Source organism: Coenobita brevimanus, chromosome 110 (genome assembly GCF_032717465.1).
Source record: "Coenobita brevimanus isolate Jiangsu-jjx chromosome 110, ASM3271746v2, whole genome shotgun sequence".
NCBI classification, from domain to species: domain Eukaryota; kingdom Metazoa; phylum Arthropoda; class Malacostraca; order Decapoda; family Coenobitidae; genus Coenobita; species Coenobita brevimanus.
The window spans coordinates 45,279,492-45,304,176 of NC_137063.1; the positions used below are offsets into that span (position 1 = coordinate 45,279,492).

At 40.5% G+C, this 24,685-nt stretch overlaps 1 protein-coding gene across 1 annotated transcript in view; it reads left to right on the forward strand.

The window, feature by feature from the left end:
* The first annotated feature begins 12,525 nt into the window (after positions 1–12,525).
* The window catches only part of LOC145417563 (DNA (cytosine-5)-methyltransferase 1.L-like), a 40,543-nt gene continuing 28,383 nt past the window's right edge, over positions 12,526–24,685 (forward strand). Inside the window, exons 1-7 of the mRNA XM_080286270.1 lie at positions 12,526–12,580; positions 14,108–14,264; positions 16,879–17,194; positions 19,317–19,400; positions 19,482–19,539; positions 21,955–22,158; positions 22,740–22,921. Of these exons, the coding sequence (XP_080142396.1) occupies positions 12,531–12,580; positions 14,108–14,264; positions 16,879–17,194; positions 19,317–19,400; positions 19,482–19,539; positions 21,955–22,158; positions 22,740–22,921 (1,051 nt within the window). The 5' untranslated portion in view covers positions 12,526–12,530. The remainder of the gene's footprint in view (positions 12,581–14,107; positions 14,265–16,878; positions 17,195–19,316; positions 19,401–19,481; positions 19,540–21,954; positions 22,159–22,739; positions 22,922–24,685) is intronic.

The following is a 24,685-nucleotide window of genomic DNA, read 5'->3' on the forward strand; positions in this document are numbered from 1 at the left end:
TTCCAAATCCTGATGGTTCCTGTAGGCTCTTGAGGCCAGATGCTGTGTGAAGTCAGGCTGGTGTGCTGCCTGTTCATATGAACTTTCAGTAATTACAGAGAAATCATTTACACCCTCTCCACAGGAACTTAAGTTACTTTGTGCAACTCCAAACTTATAAAATAAGGAAGTCTTTGACTTCTTTTGCTGAACTACAGCTAACTCACAGCAAGCAATGCCGTGCTTACATACAGTTTTAATCTGAACATCAAAGTGGGGCTTGCTCTGCTTTACAACAGCTTCGGAATGATGCGAGTGAATCTGCATATGTGTTTTTAAAAATATTTTCTTAGTAAAGGATTTATCACAAAACTTGCACTTCCAGATACAGCCATCTTGACTATGAAGTTTTCTATGGCTATTCAGATGTCCCAGACTGCTATAAGTATGCCCACACTCAGAGCACTGAAATGGTTTGTTTGAACTGACTGCATGCTGATGTCTCTCCAAGCCAACTGTTGACTGGAAAATGCATTTGCAACCCTGACATACATGTTTCCTGAACTGCCAACGCTTCTTCAGATGTTTATCAAGCTGGGACTGACTATTATACTGTTGAAAACAGTATTTACATTTTATGAATTTCAGATTTCTGTGCGAGGTCATGTGTCTCTTGAGCCTCATGGCAGAGGGGAAGGTGTGTGAGCAAATGCGACAATGGTAAGTGTGGTGCTGGGAGAAGGATCTTTCATGTCGCTTCAAATGGCTCGTGGAAGAGAAGAACTTCTTGCAAACAGAGCACTGGTGCTTTGCAATATGATGGTGATTTTGCGCAATGTGATTTCTTAAAGACCGTATTCCAGACATCAATAGCCCACATATGCAACAAGGAATTTGTGCTTCTGAATGAATTTTCTCATGCATTTTTCGATTCTTGTCAAACCTGAAAGTATGGCTGCAGTAGGAGCACTGAAATTCACGCCTACTGCTGAAGCGTCGTATGTGTCGTTTTAGGTGTTCAACAGCTCTGAAACCAAGGCCACACTCATCACACTTGAAGGGTAATTCCCCAGTGTGAATCATTAAGTGAACACTGAGAGATTTTTTGGTTGATACTCTGTGGCTACATACACAGCACTTGTATTTCCCTCCCTCTGAATGATGTATGGAGAGGGACTGCTTGTTCATGACTATATCTTTGCTATCTGATGAAAATCCTGAAAATTCTGATGCATCTTGACTCTCTGAGCTCATCCAATCATCTTCTACAAAACTACTTGCCATGGAGTCTTCAATGTCAGGAGAATCAGAAAGCTGGTGGCCTATTTCACTCACTGGATATCTATGAACCATTCTCCTGTTGGATGGGGGGTCCCACACAACCCCTCTCCTCATTCTTCCAACATCTATAATGGTGAATAAAACACATATATAGGTAAAACAATTTTCATCGTATGTCTATTTCTATCACCTTCCTTATATCCACACTTACAACTGAAGATGGAGTGATGAAAATTTGAAAATATGGAAAAAGAAAGCACAGAATTGGGAGATGTCAATGTACCCAGTGTAATGGGCCATACAATCATTCAGATACTATTCAAGTCTTAGCTCCATCCCACAAGCAAAACTATCTGTACGTATAATTTCCTTTTCCTTTCAGATGCACTTCATATACAGATGTCAGGTAAGCCAATCCAGCAATTAATAAAGTATATATATATATATATATATATATATATATATATATATATATATCATCATCATCATCTAATCCTGTGCTGCCCCCTGAGGAGCGTACGAGCCCGGAGTTAGGCGTGTTGGTCCTGACATTTAAGATGAGAGTGACCAGCTTCACTCATCCCTGAGTGGCATTACCCCCCAACTACCCCTCAGATATAAACCTGCACAGGCTCAATCCAACTGGAGCGCCTTGACTGCCCACTAAACTACCAGGTGCCATAATTTGGGTATATGGTTACCACCCAGCATAGTAAATGGTTTCCTGGTGTACCGGAAACCATTTGGCTTGTCACTCATATAATATATATATATAGGTATATATATATATATATATATATATATATATATATATATATATATATATATATATATATATATATCTATCTATATAAATGGGGAGAGCCAAACCTTTGCCATGTGCAGCTCCATATATATACCTAATTCAACCATTTTTATTCCTTGTCAGTTCCTTAGCTTTAACTTCCACATTGTATCTTACTTTCTCACATGCCAATTTACTATATCCATCCACCTTCTTTCTGCTCTACCATGCCTCCTCCCACTTTTTAACTCAAGCAATATAAGGGTACTCGTTTTGCCACCCAATCTATCTTCATTTCTCTCCATACGGCAATACCTGTATTATCTGTATGCACACACACTGCCCAGTGACCAGTATCACTGACCAGTGTCGTAAGCAAGGTATTAGAAAAGCTTATAAGAAAAGCTTGGGTAAATCATCTAAAAGAACACAATATGATAACAGAAAGACAGTTTGGTTTCAGAAAAGGAAAATCATGTGTTACTAATCTGTTGAGCTACTATGACAGAGTAACAGACACAATACAGGATAAAGAAGGATGGGTGGACAGTATTTATTTAGATTTCAAGAAAGAATTTGACACAGTACCACACCAAAGACTTTTATGGAAACTGTACCATCAAGGAGGAATTCGAGGCAAACTGTTTTGTTGGATGCAAGATTTTCTCATAAAAAGAGAAATGAGAACAGTACTAAGGGGAAACTACTCATCATGGAAAGAAGTGACTAGTGGAGTACCACAGGGCTCAGTGCTGGCACCAATCATGTTTTTAGTGTATATAAATGATATAGACAGTAACAATGGAAATGAAAGCTATCTAAATATGTTTGCAGATGATGCAAATATACAAAGGAGAATTACTAACACAGACTCTTGTAAACAGCTACAAGAAGAATTAAATAAACTTCATGAATGGAGTAATACATGGCAAATGGAATTCAATGTGGACAAGTGTCATGTAATCAAGTTTGGTAAAAGTGGAAAAAGACCTGATTGGGATTATACGTTAGGAAATAAAACCCTACACACATCAGAAAGAGAGAAGGACCTCGGTGTGATTATCAATAACAGACTATCTCCAGCTGACCACATCAGTGAGAAGGTACGGAACATGTATACACTGCTTGGAAATACATGTATGAGAATAGCATTCACATACATAAATGAAGACATGCTAAGAAGGATAATAACATCATTCATCAGACCAACCGTGGAGTACGCATCAGTAGTCTGGAATCCTCATCTCAAAAAACACATAGACAAGATTGAAAAAGTTCAAAGGGCCGCTACAAGATGGATACCAAGCTTAAGGGATCTAAGCTACGAAGAAAGACTAAATAAACTGAATCTACCAACACTACAGGAGAGAAGGAAAAGAAGTGACATGATAATGCTATAGAAATGCATATCAAGGAAGGAGAAAATAGACATAAATGATTACTTAACATATTTGGAAGCATCAGCAAGAGGACACTGCAAATAACTGCATAAGAAGAGAGGTGATAAAGACATGAGGAAATTCAGTTTCCCAAACAGAGCAATTGATCAGTGGAATGCACTACCGAATGAAATAGTGTGTGGCAAAACAATTCGCAAATTTAAGGATATGTACGATAAATAAGGTTTAAGACACGGGACAGTACGAGCTTGACTCATTCCTGTAAAGATACAATTAGGTAAGAACACACACAAACTCTTCTATGCTATTATCAACAGAATTCTTTACATCCTTCATGAATCACTGTGTTTCTTAGTTTACCCATTCTACGTAAACAATATACATTCCCTAACCATCCCATCCCATTTCTACACACGTGACAGGGGCTTAAATGATGAATGAAGTGTGTGGCCCATTTCATCTGATAGGCTGATGATTAGTTTGCTTCTATTTCTTTTTAGCTATTCCTCCTTGTTTTCTGGACCTCACTCACCCAAATAGTTAAGAAAAAAAACTAAATAAATAAAATAAATACATAAAGGGCAGGATGATGATGTCTCACACTCATAAGTTAACATGTGTGTTACAGCCTAAGTGTGAAATCAGACACTGCACGGAATGCCTAGGCCTTATAAATGTGAAGAATAAATGAAGAACTGTATGTAAATATAAAAAAGAAAGCCCAATCACGATTTGATAAACACAGTATTGTACCACAATTCTAAATAATTTATGGCAACCCACTCAATTACTTTATCCATGGCTGTCATGTGCCTACCATAGAAGTGTTTAAGAATATGTTCTGTACTGTATATCCAATTTTTAAAAAATACAATGGATCAACTGGGGGGGGATACCTGGTCTGATGAAGCCAATAATCTGTTAAGTCTGACAGTCCCCCCCATGACATGGGATTTCAAGCACATAATGAAAATTACGTGAATGAAATTACACATTCTAGTACTAAAAATGAAAACTATACCCATTTTACATTTACTTGGATCATAATTTCACACCCTGGTCATACCAGTTCTTCATGACACCCACATGGGTGGAAAAAATCACTGCCAATGTTGGTAACTGCATTCTGAGTCGCCCTGCATCCGGGAAGTGATCCAGTTTGATCAAGAGGGCCCAGAGATGTCTGGAGGGTCCGTATGGTTTTTCCCATTCACCTGATGGTATCCAGTATGTACGATAGTTTGTCTGGGGACCTCTAAAAGTTCGTTAAATCCTATATCCATTCCGGCAGGGTATGGTAAAGTGAGGTCTAGCGGGGTATGGTAAAGCTAGGGTCTACTGTAACTAACTCACAATGGAAACAGTTTGTAGCAACTTACCCAGACACTGTATTTGATTTCTCTTGGATGAGCAGCATGGAGTAAAGTATTGACATAAGCTGAAAGGTGAATACCATAGGAAATTAATTAGAGTACTATACAAAAGAACAATACAGTATATGTACAGCCTAGCAAATAACACTATACTGTACATAAAAATTATTACTTACATTACTATGGCACATTAACATAATGTACTTGTCTAAATGAACCTGTGGCCACGACAACATTAGGATATATGCTACAGGGTATAATATAATGGAAAATTTAAAATACCATAAGGTTACAACATTGTCTATAAAACATTATTATCATATATAAACAGTAACAGGAGCTGGAGGGGGATGCCTTCACATGGTGGGACTGATATATCGAGGCAGCTCTGAAGCCTAATTATACAAATATCCCTCAACTCAATGTCTTTTTACACTGGTTCATTCACTCATCTTGACTCATGCTGACAACTGTAACTCTTTGTGAGTCAAACTACCTATTTCTTCACTGAAGAAGGTTCAGTCAGGATCAAAGCTACTTAACATATATTTAGTCTTCTTCCAAAAACTCTCATTACAGTATTCCATTCTTAACTGAACAGCAATGGTTTTCACTCAAAAATAAATATGTCTGTGAAGATGGTTTCTGCCTGTATGCTTTACCCAAAATTCTAAGGCTTTGTTGAAGTCTATATGACTGTGAACCATTTCATAGGGCACTCCTCTGATAGTTCTCCAACGTCTGAGTTTTCTCTTTCTTGTTTTGGATCTTATCCAAACCATCTGATGATGTGAAGATGGTCTGGGATGGTGATGATAATGATCTATGTTTAACTATTGGTAACCCTACTCCATCCATCCATCCATCATCCAATCCTACATTGCCCATGTGGAGTGTAGGAGCCCAGGGCTAGGCAAGTTGGTCCTGACATTTAAGATGAGAGTGACCAGCCTCACTCATCCCTGAGTGGCATTACATGAGCAATAACCCCAACCACCCCTTGGATATAAACCTTCACCAGCTCAATCCAACTGGAGCGCCGCAATTACCCAGCATAGTTAATGGTTTCCTGGTGTACAGGAAACCAATCAGCTTGTCACTCAGTGTAGAGGCACCCATAGGCAGAAGGAACAAAAAAGAATTAAGGAAAGAAAGACAAAAGAGGGAGTATAAAGTTACCCGTAGGCAGAAGGATGAGGAAAGAATGGAGGGAGGAGAGGAAAGGGCAGACACCCGAGAGCAGCACTACACTGAGTGGATGGTGAGCTTGAATCATAACAGTAATCCACACAAGTCAGGAGCCATCATATTTTATTGAAAAACTGATACAGACTATGTAAATGTAAAGACATGAGATAGTCTGTTTTGAAAAAGAAGTACAGTGCCATAAACGGGAACTGAGCAGGCACATGCATCCTTCACTTACACCCTCTGCTTAAAAATTAATATTGGTAGCCTTGTCTAATAAGGAGAGCTGTCACAAGCAAGAACACAATGGCCACGCTACTGATGTTTTGAGTATCTTCATTTCCCTGTATGGCCACAACAAACAATGGCTCCATCTTTGGAGATGTCAAGTGGGGAATGGTGTGCAGCCACCAGTGTGTCAGTGCTTTTCTATACACTGAGACATAGGTTGGTGTGCAGCCACCAGTGTGTCAGTGCTTTTCTATACACTGAGACATTCAAATCAGCTGTTCACTTTTACTATCATGTGTGCTGTCCTAGTGTGTTAACCCTTGTCAACAAATCGGCATAATTTATTTATGGTATTAGGGCCTCCTATCTGCTACAGTTGCTGCCACTGTTTGGCAAACTGGTTATATCCCAGCCAAAGTTTGAAGAAATGTTTACTGAAATGACAGCCATGTGATTTGCACCCAAATACGAAAATAAGCAAAGATTCAACTTACCGAACACTGGGTTTTGGCTGTCTTTGAATCCTTTCTTCATGTTGACGTTCTTCATGCCTCTGAATAAAGTCAGGTGGCTGCACACTAATGCCTAGATTAGGAAAAAGAACGGTAGAAATGTATTTAGGGTGTATACAGCCACTCTACAGTACAGTACTATGTACCAATTGCTAACTAGCTTTTAAAAGTACCAGTGAAAAAAAAAAAAAAAAGCAATAAGAGCAAGGATATGTAAATTATGGTACCATATAATAATTCTTAAGATCAGCCAGTATCCTTTTCACACAGAGAAAGTTTCATTAATATGATGTAATAACTGAAATGAAACATAACAAACTAATCATTAGTCTGGCCAAGATTTTATCCCTGGCCCACATGTGTGCACGTTACCACTGAGTCAAACAGAGGATTCACACTTTGCCTGAGGACAACGCGGGCATTTATTGGCCCCATTACATCCCTCTTTTCTTCCCCTTGGTGATTAATTTGGTGAGTTTCAAACATGCATGGTGGCGTGGCACTGAAGGCCACCATTGATGATGTTGCAAACCACCCTGAACAGCTCATCCTCAAGATGTAAGGACAAGAACACTGTCAGCTAACCATGGAACAACATAAAACTGCCAACCAAGACTTATCTCACATCCCACACTGCTGCCACCCAATGTAATAACTGAAATGAAACTTAACAAATTAACGATATGTCTGGCTGAGATTCGATGCCTGGCCCATGCACTCCAAATGTGCACACATTACCACTGAGCCAAACAGAGGTTCCCCACTTTACCTATGGGCAACATGGGCATTTAAAAACCCCATTACAATGGGATCTTTCATAATGCAAACCAGTTTCCCAGTACCAAAGGGTAGGCAAATGTGGTGAAGGGTTAAACTAGAGCTACTTGGACTGATGTGTACAGTACTTCAATGAATTACAGTTTGGAATTCATGCTCCTACAAACTTCTTGTGTAATTGTTGTATTTTATACTTTGAGAAGTACTGTACAGCTGTTACACATCACTACAACTTTAGACTACAGTATAAAGCTACAAGTACCAGACTACTTAATCTCACCAGCAAATATACAGCAATTCTGAAAATAAACATCTATCTATCTATTGCCAGATGTCTTAATCCCATATGGGGTGGACACAAACAAATCACCTCCATGTTGCCCTGTCGCCCACCATTTCACTGCCCTCCCTCCAGCTCACACCCCACTCCCTCATATACCTCTCCACTCCATCTCTCCCGCTCATCCACGGCCTCCCCCTCCCTCTCCCCCCTTCCATCTCACTCACATACACTCTCCTCGTTAGTCTCTCGCTCTCCATCCTCTCCACATGGCCAAACCATCTCAATGTATTTCTCCTAACGCTTTCTATCACATCCACATCCACACCACAATGCTCCTTCACTTCCTCACTTGTCAGTCTGTCTCTCCATGTAACTCTGCATGCTCCTCTCAGATACCTCATTTCCACTGCCCTCACTCTTGATTTGTGCCCTTCCAACAAGGTCCAAGCTTCACTTCCATACTGTACGTCAAAGTTGGTAACACAATACTATCATGCAGCGAGTTTTTTAACTTCCATGCTCACTTCCCCATTTCTTATCACTGCTTTCAAAGAACCAGCCACCCTTGTTGTACCCTTTCGAGCATTTCATCCTCCAAACTTGCATTCTTACCCATCACACGACCTAAGTACTTAAATGTACTGACATTTTCCATTTCCTCACCATCCAACCTCACTGTACATTCAGTGACTACATTTCTCTTGAAGACCCTAACTTTACTCTTCCCTACATTCATCTTTAGATTCTGTTTCTTACACACTCTCCCAGACTCATTCACCAAGCCTTGCAGTTCCCTTAAGTATCATCTGCAAACAACAATACAGGAAATATCCAAACGTTGCCCTCTCTTATTAGGGCTGCCCCAACATCCACTACTCTACCTCTTTTATAACCCCATCCACATACAGAATGAACAACCATGGAGACATGACACATCCCTATTTCAATCCAACATTCAGAAAAAGAAATTCACTCAGCTCACTATCCACACACATTGCAGCCTCATACAAGCACCCTCATACAAGCTCTTCGCGACATTCAGCAACTTCCTATTTACTCCATATACAGAATTCTTGGTACCGGTATTTTCCACATTCTTTGTCTATCCACTTTGTCATATGCCTTCCCCAAATCCATGGGTGCTGCATGTAAATTCTTTCCCTTCTCTAGAAACTTTTTCAAATAGACCTAAGGATGAATACCTGATCTACACAACCTCTTCCCTTCCCTTCCTAAAACCTCCCTGTTCTTCTCCGACTAATTTCTCAGTTATATCCCTAACTTTGTCAATAAATATCCTACCATATATTTTGCTTATTACACTAAGAAGACAAATGACCCTATGATTACCACACTTCTTTTTCCCCTTTTCCTTTGTACTGGGGAATAATCATATGTGACTACCTACTCTGGGACTCTACCTTCCTCCCAGGCCAATCTGCACATCTTCCACATCCATTCTACTACCGTACTATCTCTCCCCCATGCTTCATTTCACCACACACTCCATCAACTCCTGGGGCTTTCTCCATTTTGGCTTTCTTCACTGCTTACACTCCTTCCAACCAACAGATCTCTTCCTCCCTTCTCACCACCTTCCTTCTCCTAGCCCCTTATACTTGCATTATTTTCATTCTCTTTTAAGTTCCTTAAAGTCTTCTCTTCATCTGCTCACTTTTTCTTTCTCCACTATTAATTTACCATTTTTATCTTCCACTCCCTAACACACTTCTTTATTACCCTGTCTAACTCTCTTTACCTTCTTCCAGAACATTTTCCTACATTCCCTGCACTTTACACTCAAATTTCTTCCAACTTCCTCATCCATTCTATTTTTACTTCCTCTTACTAATCTTCTCACTTCTTTCTTCCTCTCTACATATAGCTAACTTTCTCTTCCGTCTCTCAACTTCCTCCATGCCTCTGCTTCCCATTCACTCACTACTGTATAAGCTTTCTTCTGCATCACAGCCTGCCTCACCTCTTCATTCGACCATGCAGTTCCTTGCTACCCCGTCAGTCTTCTCATCACCTCCCACACCACCTCACATGCTGCACAGATTTCTTCTGCGAAAATCTTGCACACACCTTCCACCTCCCCCATCTGCTCGAAATCATACTATTCACTCAATTATTCCTTCACTTCTCCCTTATATTCTGCCCTCATCCCATCCTCTTGCAACCTTTCTATCCTCCTTGTATGAACTACTTCCTCCTGTCCCTTCCTTTTATTCCTCCACTGCACTTGATCCCTGACTTTCACCACCACTTCAAAAAGTTCACTTCCCTGACCCCTGTATGCTCTTGCATCCATAATATACATTCTCCTTCTGTCTTCCACACAAACATAATCAATAACTGCCTTCCATTCGTTCAGTTCACCACCTACCCTTCTCATCGCTCGCCACTTATAGCCTACCTGTGAATCATTTTGTGCCTACAGAAGGTATTGGCTATCACCAACTCCCTCCCTGCATAAATGTCCACTAGAGCACTGCCATTCTCATCCACTTCTGCAGGCACACCCCACTCACCAATTGCTCCATCCACCTTCACATTCCCTAGTTTTCCATTCATATCTCCAATCAAAAACACCCTCACCCCTCTCAAACTTTTTAATGCACGCTTCCACATTTGCCCAGAACTCTTCTTTCACTCTGCTTGCACAATAATGTGTTGGCACATACACATACAATCACCCATAATAAAACATACCAGTAACCTTCACTTGTTCTGCTCACTAAAACTTGCTGTGAAATTCCTGCATATCCTAAATGCCACGAGAAGCAACCTACCAGTACTACCTTTACCCCATGCACACTGTTCATGCAACAGTCTCCCTATTGTTTTGCACAGAAGAGGTTAATGAAGTGTCAACTCCTCTACTGGAGATCTCTCATAAACTAAAGAAAATCACCAGTAACATGGTGCTATCTAGTGACGGCTCTTGGATACTTGGGGGGTGGGCTTCCAGGGAGTATGGGAAAGGAAGGAATACCGTAATGAGGAATTTGCACCAAATTATAATACGGATATATGGCACTGAGAGCAGAAGAAAAGTAAAGGCCGAAAAAAACACGGAAATATCAAGGAGAGGTTGGTCAGAAAAGCAGAAGAGGGCAGTAAAGAGAAAGTTATTTAATCCCCGAGCCAGGCAACTATGGCCATATAGCCCCACTAGGTTACAGAAGCGCGCTACCACTCCCGGCACGTCGGCAGCCCCGGACGAAGCTTTCCCCCGATCACGAGCTCGACGCTCTACCTCTGAGCCACCGTGCCCCCACAGTAAAGAGAAAGACGAGACAAAAAGGCCCCTTTTAGTCGCCTTCTACAAGCAGGGATACTGGAGAAGTACGGTATTCTTCCCTCCCCCCTCCTCCCAAGGGGTGAGTCGAGCAAGGGAGGTGAGGTGGCCCAAGCAGTGAAGGGCACAATAATTTGCTTCAAAATTAATGGGGCCCGAGATTTTGGGGGCTTAAGCTCCACCCCCACTTCCCCCGGCGCCGCTTGATGAGCTGTCTCTTTACAGGCAGTTAGGGACTCAAGTTACAAGGCCTCTGTGATGGTTAACGGTTAACCCATCTATCATTTCACCTAGGGTCGTACACATACATGCTGAAATATGTGGAAGACGCGTTTACGAATCGCATCAATCTTCATCAAGAAATGGTTGTCGAGACGAGTAAAAAGACGCAAATGAACTTACCAATCTCAGCCATTTTCTGGTAGTTCTCGAATACTTTGGCTGACCTGACTCGCTCTATAGGAGCCAGACTGTTCCATTCTGTCGCCGTGAAGAACTTCCTCACATTATCAACGCAAATATTTGTCATTTTTGCTCATACATCACTACGCTGCCACGTACCACCCAACGTTCTCAACTCCTATGTCACCCGCGTGTTGTTGCTGCTGGCGACTGGCGTGGGAAGTTCGTAGTGCGTTTTCATAGGTAATTTTTTGGAATATTAAATAATAACCTGAATATTATTTGTACCCTTTAATTATGGTAGCAGATTACTTCAGTAATATCAGGATATATTTCTTACTTGTGAAATGTAATGTCGTCTCCCGTCGATTAATTCCTGTGCCCATTTTTTGCATCCGCAAGCTGAAAAGTGGATCATGGCATGATGGCAATAGCACTATATTTTCCGGAATCATGGGCTGCATTCAAAAACCCACTGAGCAGCTCAGTACAAAAAACGAGGGCATTTCGTGGTGTAACATGGCTGCCACTACACCAGCGCCGCCCTGGGCCCTGGCGGCGGACACACAAATTATGCGGTGCTACCGGTAAGTCTCTCCACACTATAGAGCTCAGTGGGCTACATCTGTATTTGCTGGAAAAGGTGTGTGGCAAGATCCACTACCTTCTTTTTGTTGTATAAATGCTCTGATACTTTACAACAATAAATATTTCATTAAAAGTATTGCCAATTTAGCATTTTATGTTAAACGTAGCGAACTTGAAAACCAATCTGGCTCTGAAAACTAATTTTACTCTACGCAGTATTTTTGTCTTCTGTTTGTTTGTTTGTTTGTTTATTTGTTTGTTCCCCAAGTCTGGCGGATTTAAACAACTGGCAATACTGTCTGGGAGTCAGCTGATTTCTTCTCGTCCCGCCAAATAGAAGGCGGGATTGTTTGTACTGAGTAGCAGTGCGCGGCAAAAGATAAATTTTTATGTATCTAGTGATTTTGTAAGAGTATCTGTCAGAAAATATGCCGGGTGTTGTAGAAGAAACCTCAATACCTGAGGATACATGGAAGAAGTAAGTCGGCACATTTTCTGGTAGAAAATTATGCTTGGCTAAATATTACCTTACTATCAGTATACAGTACCAGAGATGAAAAGGTTTTGTTTTGCAGGTGGTATGGATGTATATTTCTTAATTTTTTGTTTAGGTTTCAATATATTCCAAGAGAAATACAGAAGAGAAGGGAAGCAGTTATAGCTATGAGGCAGGTGTGTATTCTATAGTTAGCAGTAATTCGTAAAGGGAGTATTAATTTTTTTTATGTCCAGTAGATTTTATGCTCCAATTTTTGTGTTTATTTAGGTACCTGTAGATAAGTTAGCTAGTCATGATTATTTGGGAGGATGAACAAAAGCTTTTGCATTTGAAGATAAACTCCAGTCATAAAATTCAATTTTAATGACCCTTACACATTAACACGGATATGGTAGGTGGTTTTCTAGAATATTTAGGCCAGGAGTTTGCAGATTTTATGCTGTTCACCATACAGTATTTGTGTATAAAAAGTGGCACTCTTTTCTGCTGTAAATTCTTACATCTCTTCATTTCCCTAAATGTGGAATGTTTGTGTTCTTTCCATGCAAGAGTCACAGGGAGGATGTAATTTTTGCCTTGGTACCCAGCCAGACTTGGTTAGGTTAGTTGCTATTAAGGTGTGTGAGAAATTTGTACAGTATCAAAATTTTACCTTTTGGTGAGGCTGGCCAAAAACCTACACTGCTTCTGATGTACATTCTACGTGATGATTAACCAAACCCTTCAGTGGCCGTGAGGTAATACATTCTTGTGCACCACAGGCCAACTACAGCACCATTTATTCCAGTTTCAAAAATTTATGTTTTTTATTTTTCTTACAGATCTATCTGTCTATTGCCAGACGCCATAATCCCGCAAGGGGTGGCCATTTGATATTGAGTTATTTGTTTTATGGGGAGGGGCACTAACCCTCCACCAGCCCACTTGTTGACACGTAGGGAGCACGTATGGTTTGGTTATATGGTTACCACCCAGCATCGTAAATGGTTTCTTGGCTCACAGGTGTGAAGAGAATTGTCTGGTGCACCAGGCAGTGTTTTAATTTTATTTATTATTATTATTTTTTTAAGCCTCCTAAACCCATATTGTGATTTGCTATGATATGTGGGAAGATTCATCATATGACTATGTACTGTGCTTGCCAATAACACGGAAACCAGTGGATGGTAACATGCAAGATGAACGGACTACCTGAATCCTTGGAGTGATAGTGTAGGTTCATGTAATCATACCACTGACTGTCATTCCCTTTCCATAATTGTTAACAGTTTTTTATACATTGTGCTGATTCGATGCCTACAACACTTGTGCTGTATGGCATCATTCAACACCTGCGGCCATGTAGGGGTTAAGTATCATGTGTTGATAATGGTAGAATCCATTGGTATAATGAAATTATTATTGTCATTTGAAATGGGGAACTGAGTTTGAATGATGTTGAAATTATGTAGAGAAGTTTGCAGCCTTGCGTCCACAGACACTGCTATCACATCCTTCATTCCTCAGGATTAATGACCTTCAGGCAGAGTATCAGGCTGAAGAAGTTACTCAGAAGGGATATGTGAAGAAGCTACGTGCCCTTGTGACCCCACATTTTGGTCATGTGGAGCGTGAGAGCATTAGTCACCTGGAGACCGAGCTGAATGAGGGAGATATTACTGAGGTATGGTTAGAGTGGTCTGCAAGTTGGTGGCCCATTTTATGGAACATTTTTCAGTTTGTGTTCCTTCCTTGGAGGCATTCTTAGAAAGAAGACCTGCAACCATCATATGACACTACTTAGATATTTTAAGTGGTACGAGGAAGCATCCTAGGCTTAGAGAGATGAGTATTATTTGTTTTCTCTACTGAATGCAGTTGAAGGAATGTGAACCTTTCTCCAAGGCTCATGCTGTTTTCTTTTAAAGCAGCTACTCAGTGGTAGTTTATGTCTCATTTCCTTTTATTGCTTGTTTGGTAGAGGTGGAGCAGTGTTCAAGGATTATAGCCCTTGAGGTGGAGCAGCGTTCAAGGACCATAGCCCTTCTGGTTGGCAGAATGGAAGATCTGGGTGCTGCCATGGTGTACGGTAATTGGTTAGCACATTTGCACAGGAAGACGGAGGTTGCAGGTTTGGGTCCAGCCATTGGTGGCCTAGGATTTTGCTAGCCTTGCCAAGAAGTCATCACTCTGTTACATTTGGTGTGGATGGGTATGCATGGCGGAGGAGTAAGGTTGTGTCACCAGGACAGTGACAAAAGTTCCTTGGGCATGTGTGGCATATGTGCAGCAGTGCTCAGGGACTGTAGCCTTTCTGTCTGGCAAGACGAGAGATGAGGACGTTGCCATGGTGTAATTGGTTGTCATGTCGCCCCGTAAAGGCAGAGGAGCAGGTTCTAGCCCCACCAGTGATGGCCTAAGATTTTTCTGACCTTACCAAGCAATCGCCTTGTTGTAACACTTCTCTCTTCATTCATTCGTGGTGACCATATCATTGTCACCATTTTCTTGTTTTCCTTTTGTTTTTTGCTTGCCCATGCCGATGTTCCCTCTGTCACTAGGTTACCCTGCTTCTGTATGCATTCCCTAGAACATTATTTATTTATTTTTTCTTAATCAGTGTTTTCCCCCTCTGTGCTCTATACATAGTTGGCATTTTCACCCATCCTTGTAGATGCCTTTGATCCATGAGCAGACTGTAAGATATCCCATAGGGTTGATGCCATGTCCTTTTCCTTCTTGATTTGCCGACCAGAAGGATCTTAGCATGATTTTCAATTTCAACTCATTGGAAGTGTTACCTTGCAGGAGCTTAACCAACCAGTATGCTGATCTTTGACACATAGATTAATTACCTGGCCTCCCCGACGTAATCCCATGTTCACTTTCAGTTACTGACCATCCAGCTTTAGTTGATTTGTATGGGCCAGAACTGGTGGTGGATCTTTCCCTTGCTTGACTAATTTGACTCTTTTGCTTTTGTTTTTGTTTTTTCTTGGAACAGTCTTGTGAGCCTCTGCCCTTTGGATCCTTCTTCCATGCATCATATAAAAAAAAAAAAAAAAGAGAGAGAGAGAGAGAGAAAAAAAAACTACAGTTAAAATGCTTGAAGACAACAGCAGTCTTCATAATTCTTTGCCTTTCTCACAACACCACAGGTGTCTGAATAGTTAAAGATACAGTCCCCATTAGCTGACCAATATTGGCCATTCTGCTTCTTACAACTGTAAACCCACATCTAGCACTGATGCGCCTGTGGGTATTCAGCTGCAACTTGTGTACAGAGCACACTCCGTAGGTGCTCTATCTTATTGTAAGTTTTGTTGATGCAGCTTCAAACACTTGCACATTAAAAACCCAGTGATCATCCTCACTGTTCACTCCTCCCCTCAGCACTCAGTAAGCCATCTGTGTTAGTTTTGTAGACACGAGCTGGCTGTTACAGCGTTGACAGTTTTGGAACTGTGTGAGCTGGGTCCTCTTTAATCTAGCAATACCATACTGTATATTGTGTGATCCAAGTCCTGTTTGACCTAGGCACCATCAGATAGGTTTTCATTCACCCTATTAGTCATTTTTGTAGCCAGATGGCAGGAATTTAACATGTGCATGATATTCTAGTTCACCATGCTGTAGCTCTCTCAGTATCAATCTTATGGATTCAATATAGTAGTGCTTCCAAGACAAAAACCTATTTAATGATTACTGTAATTGTTATGGCATCCAGTTTTTGTGGTCCTACCTTAGGTAGCTCTGCTTTCTCTGCATGACACGCTTGAGTGAGTCTGTACTGTACGTACAGATTATAGTGATGGTGTGAACACAGCTAAAAGAGGGATAGTACAACCACTACCAGGAAGAAATGTGAAATACAGTCATTTAGGGATTGCCATTAATGAAGAGAGAAGACATGGTTGTCCTTGAAGGAAGATGCACTTGCTGTCTGTGGTACTGTAGTTGGAGACAAGAAGTAATGTAACCTGAACTGAGTAATGTAACCTGATGATTTTTGCAGCTGCATATTACACCTGGGTGGTATTGTAAGGAAGCTATGAGCCTTCTTCCTAAAGGTCCCTGCAGATTTACATCTGCAAGAGAAATCAGGTGTTTTGGGTGATGCATTGTTATTATTTTGGTATTTGTATTTTTTTATTAGTCTCAGATGTGTACAAATCTGCAGAGCTCCTAATCAATGATTATCCAGAAAATCATCATATAACTCATATCACATAATCGAGTTTTTAAACTAATATTCTATGATTTTGTGTAGTGAAATTTAACTGTTTTCTTTCAAACAGCATGGATTCTACAAGAAGATGGAGAAAGTGCTGAGCTTGTTTATAAGTGCTGCAGTGATGTCAAGGAAGAGTGAAAAGACAAAAAATGGATCTGGAGATTTAAGGGATAAGCTCGCCCTGTTTGCCCATAAAGAGAATGACCAGAATGCTTGCAACAGCAGTGAGTCCCAGACTTCCAGTGAAGTACAAGAGAGAGCTGATGTAAATGTAAAAGTTGAGCCTATTGCAAGTCATGAGAAGGACGAAGTTAAATCTGATGAAGAAATGATGGCCGAAACTTTAAATCCATCTGGGTCTAAAGTAGTGAAAAAGAAAGGTACAAGCACTTCAATAATTTAGATTTTGTAGAAATGATTACTTAAGAAATTTAGATATGTTTTGGCTGATGGTATCAGTAATCTTTTAGTGATGAGTTAATAGGAAAAGTTACATATTTATTTATTTACTATTTTATCATGCTAAATCTGCCTGTCAAATGTGGAAATGATATGGTAGAGTATTGTTTGAGAAAGCAAAGGCATTCACTGGGGAATTAGTATGCAGTGAGCTGGATGACTTAACAGCACTGAGGTACATCAAACCTTGCACCAATTCAAATTTTGTTCCATTCACCAAGGGCCAGAATAGCTCCACAACTATAGGGTTGGCAGTTCAATTCCTCGCCAAGGTATCTCACCCTGCAGGGGTAAATGTCCTAACTTGGGGGTTTCCCCCCCCCCCCCCCCCGCATTCATCAGCATATCTCATTGTGGATTCCTTCCTGTCTCAGCCATCACAGGTCATATGTAGATTAATTTTCAGACTGTTAATAACAGATGTTCAGTAAACTGCATGTTTGCCTAGAAAGTTGTTGAAAGAGGAAAGGTAGCTCAGTGGGGTATACCAAAGAATGGAGCAGACTTGAGCTGTTGGAAAAATTAGTACTCCACTGCAGTGGTAGGGCAAAAAAGGAGTAAAAAAAAGTGGAAAGTACTGTAGAGTGACGTAACCCTTGCCACGTTGCAGACTTCATTCGAGGCACTGAAGATCTGCACATGCCATGCTGCAAGCCTCATATGAGGTGCAATTTCCATTGGTTATGAAACATTGACCAAGAGGAGGTAAACTTCCTTACAAAGAATCAGCATGGCAGGGGTTAAGAGAAAAAAAAAAGTGGTTGATGCTGTGAAGACCCTGATAAACAAAGGATTGAGTACAGAATTGGTGAAGGGAGTGCATAAAGGTGTGTTAAGAGTTCACATTAATTTAGGCATGCAAGACTTCTATGATATGATCTTGGAAGAGTGAGAACTTTGGACAGGGGTCATTTATAACTACAGAACTCGCCTGATGTGGAATGAGTAGGTTAGAAAGAATGTGAAGTAAAGATGTATAGCATTGAAGTATTGTATATTGACCAGAGGGCGGAAAAAAGTGTAATTAAATTATATGGTTCCTTGGTGAATATAAATATGAATAGGGCAGTGTAAAAGTTATAGTGCCTGTTAGTTTGAGAACAGTTGAGATGATGATTAGGTGTGGGAAGTGAATGTATGAGAGTGAGATGTGGAAGTTGAAGCAAGAGAATAGAGGAAGGATAGAAATGGAAGGAAGAATTAGGTCTGGAGATGCCCTCGAGGGGTTGAATCCTTTATTTCATCACTGTAATTGACTGATTTATGTCCTTAAGTCATATATGAAAAACATAAAAGAATAGTGTGGATGGTTAAGCTGTGAGTTGAGGCCAAGCATTTTGAAACCTTGTGTGAGGAATGAAGGGACATCTGGCAGTTTTCATTGAACACACTGTTGATGTTATACTGTACTTTCCTACTTCTGTTTCTTGTTGCTGCCCACCTCTTTCATTATTGGGAAATGTGGTCACAGTTATGATGAATGTAATATTTCCAGCACTGTCATGGCTTGTGTATCACATTTTTTGTAGATTAATATGGTGATAAAGTTTCAAGTTTGTAAACCTAAATCTGTAGTGTAGTTAAGGTAATGAATTCTTCAGATATGACAGTGGAACCCATTCTCTTTGTCATTTCTTGTTTTTAATATTAGCTGCCTTGCCTTTAAGAATATTGCCAAGTTGTTGAGTTACTCCTCTCACTTTCAGTAATTTTCCTTTAGTGTTGTAGGCTGCCTGTGAGGTAGACCTGATAATTTCAGAATCGAAAGAGCAGTGGAAGACAGTGGCCCATTGGAAGGAGCACAGTCTTGATTGCTTTACTGCTTTCATTGCTTTCCTTTTCCTGTCTCAATATTTTACCTACCTCAGTAATGGAAAACAGAGTAAGGATAACGATATGCTGGTGTGCATGTACGGTATGTGTGGTTTGATAAATAGAGAGTTTTCTTCAGCCTGATCATCATTGGCCCAGCCCTCATATTTGCCCATAAGATGGTGTAAGGTAGGATCTTGACACATTAAGATAGTTTATTTTAATTGGCAGGGCGGCGAAAATCACTGAGAGATCGGGGGAATCAAAGGTCCATCACAGATATGTTCTCCACTGCTGCTGCTGCTGCTATAAAGCGTAAAAGCCAGGGAGCTGAGGAGGAGGAAGAGGGGGATCCTGCACATCAAGAAAAGAAACAGAGAGTGTTGGTTAAGGAAGAGGAAAAAGAAGAATCTCAAAAAATGTTAGAGAATGGTTTTAAGCCAAGTATAAAAAGGTGCTTGCTGCTGCTGCTGCTTTACTTGTGCTTTGTGCAATTGCTTCACATTTCCAGTACTGTATTAACTTCTTCAATCTGATGATCTGTTTTGATTTTGTTGTATTCTTCAGATGAGTTTATTCACCCTCGTATAGACTGTAACTGGTGCTGTTGGCTATAGCCTTTATGAACCCTTTCAGTACTAAAAGGTCCTTCAGAGGTTGAGTAGCATCATCTGGTGGTGGATTGACTAAAGTGAAGTCACCAGGTTGAAGGGATCAACTATTGCTCATTAATATATTTTTACCTTACTTTTTCTACCATTGGCAGTTTAATTCAGCTTATAACCTGTTCACGATCTTTTTTTTTTTTTTTTTTTTTTTTTTTTTTTTTGAGAGAGAGAGAGAGAGACTTCCACCAACATAGTTTATTACTTTAGGAACGGCCTCTGACAGTGAGAGATAGCCAGCTTAAATCACATTCAAGTAATCACTTACTGATCTCCCCTACATATTGTGTACGCTGCTATCATTGCACAGTCCATATCTTTTGTGAACAGACCTCGTTGGAAAGTTCTAGAGAAAGTTTCGAATTAAAAGTATAGCTAGTTGGCAGTATTTGATCGCCATATACAGTGTATATCACCTTCATATACTCTTCCTTTTGTTTGAGTTCATGGGAATGGTTTAGCCCTTGGGATGAAGCAAAGAATTTTAAATGCTTGAGTGTTGAGTGAATGAATGTAAGGCCATTGTACTTGAATGCTTGTCGATAGTTTCTCATACGTCCAGATTTTTGTGTAGAATGATGCTGCAGTATGTGTCTGTGGGTGTTTTGGTGAAAAGGTTGATGCTTAAGAACTTTGTAGTATTACTTTACGGTGTTTGCATGCTTGCTTGCATGTGTCTGTCATGGTTTCCCTTAAGACAGTTGCATTATCTTTTTCCGCTTCTTTGGTTAGACCCCCCCCCCCCCCCCTTTTTTTTTTTTTTTTTTTTTTTTTTTTTTTTTAAAGGAATACCTGTAATTGATACAGTAGATTTGGTCAGCCTGTATCCCTCTATAGAGTGTAGTGAGCAGTATTACAGAAATGTATGAGAGTTACTGATAAAGTAAAAAATTAACTTGGTGGTGAGATGAGGGTGTAGAAGCTGCAGTTAAGAAGAAAAAGGCTTTTGCGGGAATGATGAAAGTGTGGTAACAAAGAGGAGTACTTGGTTGCCAAGGACAGGGTTAGAAAAGGACTGGTACTGTAAACTGGAGGTCCAGAGCTGCATAATAGGTAGCAATGGAACTTTAATTGGTGAGTTTTCTGTGAAGAAATGTGGACTTAATGGGGAAAAAATGTAAAAAAAAGTTGCTTAGAGCAAGGAATAGACAGTTATCGCTGCCCAGTACATGAAAGGTGATAGTATACATCAGCTTGTAAAAGCAAATGTAAATTTGAATTTTGGTCTGTTGTGCCATATCTTCACTTTAGTTTTTCTATGACTGATTTTGTAGTATCCAGTTCCAGTTGCCATTTTCATTTAGCTGCCTAAACGAACTTAATGATTGCAGATAATGATTGGTATTATTGTAGGTGAAGTTCTGTGATTAACTAACACATCAGATGACAGTTTTTACTGTATATTAATGACAGTTTATAATAGCATTGTAGCGTACAGTACCCTCATCTGTGTGGGGCATGAACTCACCTCGCCACTGCAGGTCTAAAACTTGTGTGGTTGTCACGTAGTTATGATGTTTTTCCCTTTGAAAGGAAAAACATTGAAAGTACAGTATGTGATGGCCACACTTCTTTAAGATCTACAGTGGTGAGGTAGATTTGAACCCTATACAGATGAGGATGCTTTATGATATGATGTTGTTATGTTTTTACTTGTTGATTCTTGCTGACTGTTGGCCCTTCTATTCACTGTAAGAAAAGCCTTTTTTATTGAAAGACTTAATGAAGGCTGCATCTAACCTTTCCAGTTTGAAAGTTTTTGGGAGATGAGTACAGTGGTCTGCATGGAACAAAAATACACTAATAAATGACAGTCTGATGGAAGGGGTTGTGTGGTAGGTGTGGCCTGGCTGTCATGTGATGTGTATATGGTGTTGCAGGAAGTTTATTGTGTTGTACATTATGTGATAGTTATGTTAGATATATTAAATTGCATGTGTAATTGTGTTGAAAGGACATTTATAAATATTGCCTTAAGATGTTGTTGTTGAGCTTTGTTATAGATTAAGACTTATATATGTAGGTTCTTTAAACAGGTGAAAAGTAAAATGCTGTTTTGACAATGTATATATTAGCAAAACTAATGGGTAAGGAGAGGAAGATAGATTAAACCAGATGCATGGAATGGAGTACCTTGCCTTATGTCAGAGGTGTGTTCCAAGATAATATGAAGACCTGTTGTTGTAAGGAGTGCCATGTTACAGGGACACTGGTGTAGTAATGCAGCGGTGTGAGGTGTGCCGGCAACAGCTCAACTCCCCTGACCTGCTTCTCTTCCCGGGCCATCCTGAAGGAGCTGTGGATGAATTTATTGCTCTGACTGACCCTAGCCTGTCTCTATTCACTGGAGAGGAACAGTTTATTCATGAGGCTGATGAGAGACCACAACATAAGATAACAGCATTTAAGTGAGTATCGTATTTTTCGCACGACTGCATCCAACTTTAAACTCTTCCTTGTCTGTCTTCATCAGGAGGAATAATTTATACATTGGGATGATGAAAGACCACAATACAAGATAGCAGCTTCGAAATTAGTACCGCTGTCATATTCATATTGTGGGTGGATCCTACCCATAATTAACTGTTGGACAGTGGGAGTATATGCTTGTGATTGTTGAGTTACTTGACTTGGAGAACTGATCAGTTGTGTAAGCCATGGAGGCATTTTTTACTTGCCTAGTTCTACATCCACAGTATTCTGAAAGGTGTTATGTGGATAAATTTTGTTTCATTTGCTCCTTGGCAAATATTTTTCACATGAATTTATGCTGTTTCATCCATCCAACATTGTTTTATGGCTTACGTGAATTTTATTACTTTTGTAATGACCATCCATCCAAGCTTTAGATTATAGAACATCTTTGAAATATTCAGTGTTGACATGATTATTAATGGCAGGGGGTCAAGCAACACATAAACAGGTTGTGGAGTATGTTCATCAGTAAAGTTATTCATTTCCTGCTACAGTACCTTACTTTTCTTGGCAGTGTGTATGACAAGGAGGGTCACCTTTGTCCCTTTGATGGTGGACTGATTGAGCGCAATGTGCTTCTATATTTCTCTGGTTATGTGAAGCCCATTTATGATGAAGATCCCTCTATTGAGGGTGGAGTTGCAGCAAAGGAAATTGGACCCATCAATGAGTGGTGGACATCTGGCTTTGATGGAGGTAACCTTTAATGTAATGCATGTTGTATGTCATTGATCCCTTCAGTCCAGTGATGTATAATATTTTGGAAATTTTTTTCCATGCTATCTCCAGATAGTTTCATTAAAATTTGGAGAGACTGTCACATTGGTGAGGTTAGATATAGGTTTCTTATACAGTAAACTGTCAGTTATCTGTTGTAATTCAGCCAAGTCCTATGCTGGTTAAAGCAAAATGCCAGATATTGCATATTCCCCCCCCTCCCATTGGTTCAACATTTAGCATTGAGCTGGATATTGCATAGGCCCCCCTCTCCCATTGGCTCAACATTAAGCATTGAGCCAGATATTGTATAGTCCCCCCTCCCCCATTGGCTCAACATTCAGCATTGAGCCGGATACTATTTTACCATCCTTCTCAATCTTCAGTCCTAAAACTTTTCTACAGTAATACCCATGAATAGAAGATTAAAATCAAGCACAAAATACAATACAGTACAGTTCTGATACAGTACACTCACAAGCACTAATATCTGCTCAGGGAAGAGGGGAGGGGGTAGATGAAACAAGCCCCACCTGTCTCTACCCCAGCTCCCAACCTTGCCGCATACCCCTACCCACCGCACCTGTCATTCTTAACACTTTGGCCGGTCCCACACTCGTGCCTCACTACACCCGGGGTTTCCAGTCAGCGAGTAGTTGCTCACAAATATTTATGCTGTATTCTTTTCTTATTTCTGACCATGTTTCTTGCTACATTATACATTTTAGTATCAAATTGTTTGCAATTGATTTTTCTATAAAGATATATGCATATAAGGTTGAATAGAAAACCAGCATTACCAGTACTGTAACAGAATGTGCATCCATCCAGCCATCATCCAATCCTAAGGTGCCCAATGAGGAGTGTAGGAACCTGGAGTTAGGCAAGTTGGTTCTGACATTTAAGATGAGAGTGACCAGCCACACTCATCCCTGAGTGGCATTATGTGAGGAATAAACCCCAACCACCCCTTGGATATAGACCTACACAGGCTCAATCCAATTGGAGTATCTTAATTACCCACGAAACAACCAGGCGCAGTGATTTGGTTTTATGGTTACCACCCAGCCTAGTAAATGGTTTCCTGGTGTACAGGAAACCATTCAGTTTGCCACTCAGTATAGAGTCGCCCTTAGGCAGAAGGAAGAGGAGAGAATGTAGGAAAGAAAGACAGAAGAGGGAGTGTAAAGTCACCCCTTAGGCAGAAGGATGAGGCAAGAATGAAGTAAAGACAGACATAAGAGGAAAGAAGGAAAGGAAAGGTCAGACACCTGAGAGCAGCACTACATCGAGCGAGTGGATTAATTTCTTGCTGCAGTGAGTTTAGTGTCATAGTTTTTACATGTCCAAGTGTTTTATGTTTGTGTAATAGTAGTGTGACCGAGAGTTTTAAGTATGAAGTCATCTCGAGATGTAACTGCCAGTTAAGAATTACAGGTGGGGGGGGATAGGAGTATGGGGGAGGACTGGGAACTGGGGTTGAGGCGGGTGGAGCTCATTTGGTCCACCCCCTCCCCTCTTCCCTAGGTATACAGGGGTAGGAAGGGGGCACCCCTGAGCAGAAATTAGTGCTCATGAGTACACAATACAGTAATACAGTACATCATTATCATACTCATGTAGTGTTGGCACCACCACAAAAGCCACAAACTCACCCATCACGCAGAATGAGGGTATATTTCACAGCACTGCAGCAACAATTGAGTCACTGGGGGGGGGGGGGATGGTTAGCTTGGCATGTCG